We start from the raw sequence: 12,153 nt of genomic DNA on the forward strand, positions 1-12,153 counted from the left end.
CCAATGCCTTTTGTTTGTTTTTTTGTGTAAGAGGGGAGGATTAAAATCCCATCATTTATGTTTTCAATATGGATTATGATTGTAGTGATTGATAACTGTACTTGAAATTGAATGATTTTCCAAGTTTTGCGTACTCCCGTGTCTCTATATTGTCTGGAAGCTTGAGTTGGGTGATAGGGAGAATTTAAAAGACAATAGCTTACTTATTAAATCAAGTACAATTTTAGGTGAAATTTAATTTTCACCTAAAATTGAAAAAGTTCTGTAAGCTATTTCTGTGATAATTTAAAAAATGTAATCATTGCCTTTATATTAGATGATATTGAATTAATGTTACTTTTCTCAAGTGGTATTTAGTCATGTAGGACAATGTACAGAGAGAGATAAAGGAAATGTAAATTCTTAACAATAAGTAGATTTAGGAGAAGGGATACAGGTGTTCATTCAGCAGTTCTGTCAAATTCTTGGTAGATTTGAAAGTTTCAAAATAATGTTTGGTGAGAACTTGATAGTAGGTTTAAAATTATACTTAATCACAAAATTGTCGTTGCATGCATGTGGACACATGTTCTCCCCAAATCTCCAGTTGCTTCGTAGGTCTTTTTTATTGTTTTTGGTTTGTTTTTTATTGTAGTAAAATATTCATAACAAAATTTTAACCATTCTAATCCTTTTAGATATACAGTTCAGTGGCATTAAGTATATTCACATTGTCGTGCAGCCGTTAACATTATCTGTCTTCAGAACTGTTTCATCACATGAATAACTATTTCCCTCTGCTCCCATAGCAATTCTTTATAATATTTATGTTTGCTCATTTTTTTAGATAGAACAGAAATTTCATTTTGATTTCAGGCCATGGTAAATATTTTCAAAAATTTTTATTTTGAGATACTTCTAGATTTACAGAAATGTTGCAGAAATGGTACAGAGTTCCCACATACATTTGAGTGAGCTTCTCTAACATCTTATATGTATTACATAGTACAATAATCAAAGACAAGAAATGAACAGTGATCGACACATTGCTATGAACTAAACCAAGTGTTGTCAAATTACACCAGTAGGCTAAATGTGACCATCTGCCTGTTGTTATGAATAAAGTTGTATTGCCACACAGTCATACTTAATCACTCACTGCTTTCATGCATTTAAAAAGGCAGAATTGAGTAGTTGCAAGAGACCATACAACCTACAAAATTGAAAATATTTACTATCATACTTTCTACATAAAATGTTTTCTGACCTCTGATGTGAAATATATAGATCTTTGCCCGCTAATGTCATTTTGTGCTTCAAAATCCAATCTATGATTCCTCATTGCATTCAGTTGTAATGTTGACTCCAAACTGTGACAGTTCTTTTGTCTTTTCTTTCATGACCTTTATACTTTTCAAGAATATTGATCAGTTATATTCTAGACAGTCCCTCTGTGTCTTTTGTTTAATATCTTCCCATGATTAGATTGAGTTTATTATGCATTTTGGCATGAATACCACAAAAGTGATACAGAATCCTTCTCATTGTATCATACCGTCTATATGATGACAATGTGTCTTAGTACTGGTAATGTTAAACTTAATTACTTGGTTAAATTGGTGTCTGCTGGGTTTTTCCACTGTAAAAAATATTTTTCTATTGATATTTAATGAATATCTTATAGGGAAATACTTTGAAAATATGCAAATCTTCTGTTTCTCATATTAAGCCCATTAATTTTAACATCCTTCCTGCCTGGAGCAGTTATTACTGTGATGTTTGTCTAGTGGTGATTTTCTATTTCTCTCATTTCTTCTACATTTAATAATTTTAAGGAAAAGCTATCTATTTTCCTCTATTTTTATATCCTATTACTTATAGTAATATGGACTTACAGATACTTATTTTACTCTGTGAGTTATAATCCAGTGGTTCATTTTGTTGCTCAGATTTTCAGGTTTGGCTCATGGGGAGCTCCTTCCAATTGGATCATGTGTCCTTTGAATGTGCCCCCGTCACGTTCTGAGCACTGCTGTGCTTTCTGGCATCATATGATGATATCCCATACTCATCTTACAGTTTTCCTGCTTGGCTTCCTCTAGCCAGAAAAATGGTTTTCTCCTGGGATTTTAGATGCCTGTGTCATAGTGCAATTTTGGTGAAGAAAAATAAAACTTTGGAGAGAAAAAAATCAGGGATTTCCCTTATATTCTTGCAATATGTGAGGCCCAGCTTCTATTTCCCAGTGCTGTGGCTAGAAATGGGGTTCTCCCAGAGTTCTCCCCTAAATGAGGTTCTCTGTGTAGTTTTGAAATTTAGCCTGCCTTCTTCTCTCAAAAGCAGGAAAGAAAGGAGGGAAAAAATTATACGCAACAGCCATGTCCCAAACCCCCAATTCTACAGGCATTATTATTATTCAGGTTTTTATTTCAGTCACTAATCTGTCTGCTATTGTTTTCTTTTTAGAGGTCTTAGGTCATTTCTTTATGTATTCTGTCCATAGTTTTTAGTTCACATAAATGACAGAAAGTCTACAATCACCCTTACTCCATCATGGCAGCCTACTTTGCTTGTTTTGAATAACTAGAGTTATTTTATTTTACTTCGTTTACCTTTGATAACTATGGATATATCAATATTTCATTGACAGGTAAATTCTTATTTTTAAAAATCATATACAGTTAATACTTATTTCAATGTAGAACCATAATTTTATAATCATAGTTGGAACTTCTGAATTATTATCATAAATACCATTTGAACCATAATTGCTCTAATCTGTATGGTGTAATCAATTAATGAATATACTGTAGACATTGTCACAGTGACCTAAGTTTTAATGAAAGTAAGTTCTCGACAGACTAAGTGAATTATATTTGTACTGGAAAGTATTTAACAACTTTATGTGTTTTCTTCTTCAAGTGAGCAGTGAAGAATCTGAAGATTCAGATTTTCTGGAATCAGGAGTTAGTGAAGAAGTTAGTGAATCTGAAGATGAACAAAGACCCAGAACAAGGTAAGTATTATATTGTTTTATTCAAAAATTGTAAGAATTAATCTGAATAACCATGTTTAAATTACTTGTAGAAAGGTTGCTGTTACTAATAAGTACTTAATATTTTGATTTGAACCTAATTGTTAAAATTACTAGTTTAAAAAGAGTACATATAAACATATGTATAATTGAATTATGTGTTCTAAATGAGGTGAACTTTCAGTATGCAAGAAACACTTTTCTTAATCCTCACCTGAGGATATGTTTATTGATTTTAGAGGGAAGAGAAGGGTGGGGATGTGTGTGTATATGTGGGAGAGAGAGAGAGAAAGAGAGAAACATTGTTGTGAGGGAGAAACATGGATTGGCTGCCTCCCATATGAGCCGAGGTTGTTGCAGGGGAAAGTTACAGTGTAGTAGATAAGAGACCTAGACAAACTACCTCAATCCAACTTGTGGTATTACTATTTTCTATTTGTAGGAATACCATGTGCTTTAGTTTCCTCATCTGTAAAACGGGGGATTATAATATATAGTACTTACCTTACTGATTATTGTGGGCATTAAGTGAGGTGGTTTACTGAAAGGGCTTATAATAGTGTTTACTTGAAAAATAGTAAGTGCTCCATAAATGTTATTTACTGGTCTTACTAGTACTACTAGTTTTACAACAATTAAGATGTGTTTGTTCTCCTGATATATAAAACCACTGATCTAGATTATAGTTATTTAAAATTTTGCTTCGTAGCATAGTGTTTTAGAATAATGCTAACCAGTCTAAGAATTTTTAAATTTCTTTTGGAATTATGACCCTTCTTTAATTTATTAAATGGGCAATCTGTATTTGTGTATGTGTATGTCTACAGAGGTGTCTACTCATAAATTTTGAAAAGGGAACCCTAGTGCAGTGTTGGTGGAAAGGTAGACTGGTACAGCCACTGGAAAACAGTATGGACTATCCTCAAGTCTGGCTGGGGTGGGGTGCAGGGGTGGGGAGAAAATGCAGACAACTGTAATTGAACAACAATAAAAAAATGTTTAAAAAATTAAATATGGAACTCTTTTTTGACCCAGTGATTCCACTTCTTGAATATATCCTAAGAAACCCAAAACACCAATACAAAAAAAATATATGCACCCCTATGTTTATAGCAGCTTTATTTAAAATAGCCAAGATCTGGAAACAGCCAAAGTGCCCATCAGTAGATGAGTGGAGAAAAAAGCTGTGGTACATTTACACAATGGAATCATACACAGCCCTGAAAAGAAGGAAATCTTAGCATAAATAATAAAATACACTTAAAAAAGGAAAATTAAAACCCAAAACATTTGAGATTTTTTCATATTAATATTTAGCAGGTTGTGCCTGGAATATAGCATCTTACTGTACTTTAAGGAAATATAATAGGATAAAATGATAATTTTGAAAAACTGAGAATTCATAAAACACAAAATTTACCATTTTAAAGTATAGAATACAGTGGTTTTTACAGTATTCACCAAGTTGTAAACAATAAAAGTTTTACAACATCTATTCCACATAGATGTCTGATTATTTCCTTGGAGTGTATTTCTAAAAGTGACATTGTTGGGTTAGAGTTGTACAGTTTTAAGACTTCTTATACCTATTTTTTGCTACACATATTCTTAAACTGTCTTATAGAAGCTAATTTCCCTCCTGCAGAAAGTGCAAGTAGCTATTTCCTTAGTCTTGAAGAATAACACAAATGAACAGTTTGTTAGCTATGACATACATATTATGAGGACTTTGATCTGCTTTGAGATAATTTTTGTATATGATACAAGATAGGAATCCACCCTCATTCTTTTGCATGTAGTTATGGTCAGCAAAGGTAAGCAGTTCTAAACTAATAGATAATTCATTTAAAGAAACTCATTGTGAAGTATTTTATTTAGTATTTTAAATGTTCCTTAGGTCTGCAAAGAAAGCAGAATTGGAAGAAAATCAGCGGAGTTATAAACAGAAAAAGAAAAGGCGACGCATTAAGGTTCAGGAAGATTCATCCAGTGAAAACAAGGTAATAATGACATTTACCCTATGCTTCAATTGTAATTGATGCAGTAGACCATGTAAGTGTCATTACCTCTTCTGCATTCCATTTGTTTGTCAAATTCCATTGGTTTATTTCCTCCTTTTTATACTTTTGTAGAAGGATTGACTTATGGAATGCATAAATATGCAGATTAATTTTGACATACATTTTTTGTTTCTTAACTAAATCTAATTGAAATTTTATGTGATTATAATTTATTATTTCACATTCCGAAGGGTATAGAATTGATGTGAATTGTTTTACTTTTTAAAGACACAAAATATTTTATCCTGAATAATTACCCAACAAGGAGTGAATTTCTTCCAGCAATGAAGTTAGCCAATTCGAGTTTCTGGTATATAAACAGAATTAGTTAAAGTACAAGTTCTCTGTAATATGTTTATTATGTCAGCACTATTCGCTTTTGGTGTGATTCATTTTTTTAAACAAACCCTTTAAACATTTTTAAGTGTGCAATTCAGTGGCCTTAATTACATTCAGAATTGCACATCTGTACCTATTAAATAATAACTCCCCATTCCTGACTACCTCCATCATAACCTCTGTTCTATTTTCTGTATATGAATTTACCTATTTTTAAGTAGCTCATATAAGTGTAGTCATATAATATTTGTCCTTTGGTGTCTGGTTTATGGTCATTGACATGGTTTCAAGGTTCATCCATGTTGTAGAATGTATCATAATTTCCTTTCTTTTTAAGACTATAAAATATTCCATTGTATGTATATGACACTTTGTGTTTGATGGGCATTTGGGTTGTGTCCATGTCTGGCTGTTTTGAATAATGCTGTTATTAATGTGGATGTACAGATTTGTGTTTGAGTCCATGCTTTTGATTCTCTTTTAAAAGATTTTATTTTTTTATTTTTAGAGGGAGGGGAAGGGAGGAAGAAAGAGAGGGAGAGAAATCAATGTGTGGTTGCTTCCTGCGTGCCCCCTACTGGGGACCTGGCCACAACCCAGGCATGTGCCCTGAGTGGGAATTGAACCAGCAGCCCTTTGGTTCACAGGTTGGTGCTCAATCCACTGAGCCACACCAGCCAGGGCTCATGGTTTTAATTCTTTTGACTATAATCTGAGAAGTGGAATGGCCAGATAATGCAGCAATTACATATTTAACTTTTTGAGGAACTGTCACACTGTTTTCCTAATGCATGAGGCTTCAGATTTCTCTACATCCTCATCAGCGCTTGTTATTTTCTGTATTTTAAAAAATAGGCATCATAATAGTATTTCATTTGTGGTTTTGATTTAAATTTTCCTAATAATAAGTAATGTTGAGTATCTATTCATGTGCTTACTGAACATTTCTAGATCTTCCTTAGAGAAGAGTCTATGCCTGTCCCTTGCCCCCTCTTTTGGGGTTATTTGTGTTTTATTAGTCTGCTTTAAAAAAAAACCCCTCATCAGAGAAAATGCTCATTGATTTTAGAGAGAGGAGAATGGAGGGAAATTGAGAGGGAGAGAAACATTGATGTAAGAAAGAAACATCGATCAGTTGTCTCTTGCATGCATCATGACTGGGGACTGAACCTGCAACATGGGCCTACTACCTGACTGGAAATCGAGCCCACTGTCTTTGCGGTTCAGAGGACAACACTCCAACCAACTGAGCCACAACAGCGAGGGCTTAATACTGTTCTTTATTGCAAAGTATAATTCTGAAGCTATTCAGTCTGTTTTGTTCCACCTTTTCTTGGTTTATCATTTATGTTAATATGAATTGGATAAATTAGGCAATTTTGTTGTATTTACCTTTGATCATTTAATTTCCATAGAGTAATTCTGAAGAAGGAGAAAAAGAAGACGATGAAGAGGAAGAGGAAGAAGAAGAAGATGAAAATGATGATTCCAAGTCTCCTGGAAAAGGCAGAAAGAAAATTCGAAAGATTCTTAAAGATGATAAACTAAGAACCGAAACACAAAATGCTCTTAAGGAAGAGGAAGAGAGGCGAAAACGTATTGCTGAGAGGGAGCGCGAGCGAGAGAAGTTGAGAGAGGTAAACCAGTTTTTATTTATGATTTCTTTTGAACATGTGACTTTCATAGATTCATAGATATATTTCAGTATTACAAGAATAGACTGTTTTAGTCATCCACAGATTTTTAATGGCAGTTGTTTTTTTTCTATTAGCAGTGTTTTAGCCAACTTAAAAATCTTCATTAGGCTTTATTAGTATAATTAGGTACCCAGAAAGAGTTGAGATTCTTGAATGATGACCATAGTGATTATGTTGTATATGAAATAGAAAAATGTTTAAATAAACTTTTTACTCTAAAAAATTTCAAGCACATGTACAGATGGAGGGAATAATTTTATAAATATCTTTGTACCCATTACCCAGCCTCAACAGTTACCAACAGATGGCCAGGCTTGTTTCATCTATTCTCTCACCTCAGATTGTTTTGTTAGAAGTCTCAGAAATCATATTCTGTCTGTATATAATTAGGAATATATTGTGTAATGGTAAAAATGTTTTAAACATTACTACAGTATCATTATTGCACTAAACTATTAATTCCATAGTACCAAATATCTAGTTATGTAAAATTCCTTCATTATCCCCAAAAGCTGCTGGTTTCTAAAAAATACGTGGTATGAACCAGAATCCTAAGAAGGTCTCAGTGCGTGTTATGTTACATTTGGATGCATTGTCTCACGTCTATTTTAACCTACAAGTTTTCCTTGTAGTACATTTGTTTAAGAAGGCAGATTATTTGTATGGAGTTCCCTGTATTCTGAGTTTTGCTGGTTGCTTCCCTGTGTTGTATCGTCATTGACTCCTGTATGTCCTATCAAGTGTTAGTTGTATATAGAGGCCTGATCAGATTTACATTCATTTTTTATTAGCAAAAATACTCATGGGTGGTAATACATACTTCCTCTTGCATTTCAGTTAAGAGGTACTTTAAATCTAGTGTCTTTTTTGATGTTAATTTTGTTTTAAAAATTTAAACAATTTAGGAATAGACATTAAAACCCTACATTATTATAACTTTGTTATTCTGATTCCTATCCGTATATGTATTATTCTTGTGTCTCACATAATCACCGCCACTGTGTGTGGCATTTGGTATATTTTCCTCTCCGTTTTATTTCAGGCAATTTAAATATGTAGCATCATATTCCGTGTACTTTTAACTGGTTTATCATGTTTACTTTCTAATTAAATATTTATGTTTATTCAATTGAATATGCAGGGATGGGCAAAAGTAGGTTTGCAGTTATAATACAAACAGATAATTAATAATTAATAAATAACAATATAAGAATAAACAGTGTGTTTCATGTAGTCACAACTATAAACCTACTTTTTTCCACCCTGCTTTGTTCAACTCATACATTACAGTAAGGCTACACTGAGAAAAATAACAGTCTTGTGTTGTGCCTGGATTCTACTCAGAGGAAATAACCCTCAGTTCTTTGCTTTTACCTCTGTGCTGCTGTTTAATATGCTTATGCTATTTCTTTATTTCTCATTGCTTTATTAGGAAGTTGTGGAATTAGCTCTCATTTACAACACACCAAAGATAGAGTTTCCTTTTCCCATTCTCTCTATATGATTATATCACAGTTCTGGTTAAATCGTTAGTCAGGGTTCACATGACTATAACTATGTAAATATTCACAGGATGACTACATAGTGCATATTGCATGTGTATCTCATACACACACCTATGTATGTGTACATCCACATTGCGTATAATGATAGCATTCTTTTGTATGTACTTTTTGTTTGCATTTCTTAGAATTAATAATGTTTTGGGCTTTTTTCTATGTAGTTATGAATTCGTTTTCTATCTTTCCAGCATAACTCAGTAGGTGTTGCTGATTTTGAATGTTCTAAATTCCAAAAGTCTCATCTCAGCCTTTTCTTTGGGCCTCAGGTGGTCAATTTTATGTCTCCAACTATAATGTCTTACACCTGGAACCTGTGGGTTTATAGTTGTCCCTTTGGGAAGCGACCCAAATCCATCCCTCCTTGTTGGTTTTGATTCTCTCAGGAATTGGTATCCTTTTGGTGCTTGCTTTCCAGTGTCTGAAAATATTTGTTTCATATATTTTGTCTACTTTTCTAATTGATTACAGCAGGAGGGTAAATTTGGTCCCTAATACTCAATGTATGATTTCATAACACACCGTACATCATGGTTCTTTATCTACATCAGCAGAAATTGGGTTCAACTTTTTTAATGTGTTTGTTAAATGGTTTTGTTTTCATTTTTTTTCTGTTATCAATTTAGATGCGGGGTACATTTCATGTCATTACTAATTCTTTACTATAGCTTAGTTTATCATTTTCCTAAGTTCTCCTATTTCATTGCCATCTATTTTTATTAGTGATATAAAATGTCTTTATAGTTTGAGTACATAAACCCATCTACGTAGTAATAATAAGTGGTAAATTTCTTTATAAATTATCTCCTACAGTTGGGAGGAAGATTTCACTAATCTCTAATCCTGAAGATGGCATTTATATCATCTAAATCACTAATAAACATAGGCTTCCAAAGTCTTAGTTAAAGCCTTGTGTATTAGTTTTTTAGTGTTGCATTAAGAAATTACCACAAACTTTGCTTCTTATGACAAAATCATTACTTCACATTTGTGTAAGTCAGGAATTTGAGAATGGCTTATGGAGCATGGTTCTACTGGGTCATTGCCCTGTTTCACCCAGCTGAAATTAAGGTGTTAGCCAGACCTGCAGTTTTCATCTAAGACTTTCTGGGTTTTTTCCCATCTCACTTGTTGGCAGAGTATGGTTTGATCATCTTTGAGACCAGGAAGAGAGTGTCTCTTACACATCAGTCTTTTCAAACAACTTGGCCCACCCAGGAGAATCCCTTTGAATTACAGCAAACCTAATTAATTAGAAACCCAATTATGGGAATGATATCCCATCATATTTACAGACTTCAGCCATACCCAGAAAGATAGGATTATATAGGGTGTTTACACCAGTGGGTGGTAACATTGGGGGTTGGTTTAGGATTCTGCCTACCACACCTTGAAAACAAGACAAGACATTCGGGGCATTTTCCATTTTGACTAACAGCTTTGCCGCAGTGATATGAAGCTGGGGTACACCTAAGCTAGGGCACAATGAAAATTTAATGAGTGCTTAGTCTCTGTCAGATACTTTGCATACATTGTCTTATTTAATTTCCACAACAACTCGTGAGGGCTGTTTATAATCTTTCCCATTTTACACATGGAGAAAAACTGAAGCTAAGAGAGTATAAGTAATTCATTCATATAGATTTTGGATCTAAATGGTCTGCTATTTATACTCTCCTACACTCTCTCCTAGTATTAATCTGGATTTGTAGATCATTCATAGATTTATGTAAGTGCAGTATCTAGTCAGGTGATCTATTACAAATCTGTGGGTTATGATTTTTTTTTAACGATTTTATTTATTTATTTTTAGAGAGAGAGGAAGGGAGGGAGAGAAACATCAATGTGTTGCCTCTCACACACTCCCTACTGGGGACCTGGCCTACAACCCAGGCATGTGCCCTGACTAGGAATTGAACCAGTGGCCCTTTGGTTTTCAGGCCAGCAGTCAGTCCACTTAGCCACACCAGCCAGGGCAGCATTTCCTTCATTAAAGTAGTATTGCGTAGTGGTTAAGAGGTTGGACTCTAGAGTCCAACCTTCTGGGTATAAATCTTAGTGTTGTTATAGTTAATAGTTGTATGACCTTGTATCAGTTATTTAACTTGTTTGTTCCTCAGTTTTTTTTAATCTGTAAAATGGGGATACTTGTATCTACCATTTGGAAAATGGGAATTCTTGAGTATACTATGTATTTGCTGCATGTTAGAAGAAGACAGCAAAAAATGTATGTACAGATATTCATGTGTATTTGTGTGTATTTACATTTTCTTTTAAATAATTTGATCTCATTGTTACCCATTTGAAATTAGAGGGTATTATAGGTTCTTGTCATACTTTCAAGTGTATGGCTCTCAAACCAGTGTTTCTATTTATTTTTCATTTCCCAGCATATTTCCATTGAGAGTCTTTTGGCATCTTGGGCAGACAGTTTTTGTTTGGAACTGCCATTCACGTTGCAGAACATTTATATTTACCTTCCCCTCCACCTACATTAAATACCAATCCTGACCAGTCATTGTGACAACAAAAGTGTCCTTGTACATTTTCAAATGTCCTTTAGAATAGAATCATTCTTGTTTGGGAGCCACATGTCTATTGAAATTTTAATGGTGGCACCATAAATTAGTTTCGAGCAGTTCTTTTCTCAAAGCTCTACCTGTAACGTGTATTGCAATACCCCCGGTGCAAATTGATGCGCTAAAGTACTGACGTTTCCACAGCGATTCAAAGTCTTGTGGAGGTTTTTAACATCTTTTTTTTTAATTTTTTAAAAAAAATTTTATTGCTATTCAATTACAGTTGTATGCCTTTTCTCCCCATCCCTCCATCCTACCCCAGGGTTTTTAACATCTTAAAACATGTAAACCAGTGGTCTATCCTGGTCTTACTGAACCAAAATATTGGATGCATAGTTTCAAAGTAGGTATGTTTTCACTTTGAAAAATGTCTTTTAGTGAGAGTAATACTCCACCCTTCTTTGCGGGATTTCTATGAGTTTAACTATAACTCCCTTTCTTGTAGGTGATAGAAATTGAAGATGCTTCACCCACCAAGTGTCCAATAACAACCAAGTTGGTTTTAGATGAAGATGAAGAAACCAAAGAACCGTTGGTGCAGGTTCATAGAAATATGGTTATCAAATTGAAACCCCATCAAGTAGATGGTAAGAACGTGTTAGACGATTAAAGCATTTCAAATTCAGTTTTACCAGTGTTTGGTGTTTGCTGTGTGTCTCACATTCTGCTAAGCACTGGAGGTACATTGGTGAGCAAAACAAACATGATCCATGTCCTTAAGGAGCATATAAGCAAATAGGGACGAAGAAAACTTGAGTGATTGCAGTGGTGATGCGTATTAGAAAAGGGGAAATAAGTACCACTTACAAATGGGTATATGTGGCTATTGGATTTCACCCGATCTGCAGTGGCTGGCTAAAGTCAGCTGCGAGGTAGGGAGAGTTCCGGTTAGCTAAAAGCCTTCTT

The 12,153-nt window shown here is 34.0% G+C and overlaps 1 protein-coding gene across 6 annotated transcripts in view; it reads left to right on the forward strand.

The window, feature by feature from the left end:
- ATRX (ATRX chromatin remodeler) overlaps window positions 1-12,153 on the forward strand; it is a 181,062-nt gene that overhangs the window by 87,999 nt on the left and 80,910 nt on the right. For all 6 annotated transcript variants that reach the window (XM_024574996.4, XM_024574999.4, XM_024575001.4 and 3 more), the window contains 4 exons: window positions 2,902-2,995; window positions 4,911-5,013; window positions 6,828-7,049; window positions 11,693-11,834. In XM_024574996.4, coding sequence (XP_024430764.2) covers window positions 2,902-2,995; window positions 4,911-5,013; window positions 6,828-7,049; window positions 11,693-11,834 — 561 coding nt within the window. The remainder of the gene's footprint in view (window positions 1-2,901; window positions 2,996-4,910; window positions 5,014-6,827; window positions 7,050-11,692; window positions 11,835-12,153) is intronic.

The sequence above is a fragment of the Desmodus rotundus genome, chromosome X (genome assembly GCF_022682495.2).
Source record: "Desmodus rotundus isolate HL8 chromosome X, HLdesRot8A.1, whole genome shotgun sequence".
NCBI lineage: Eukaryota > Metazoa > Chordata > Mammalia > Chiroptera > Phyllostomidae > Desmodus > Desmodus rotundus.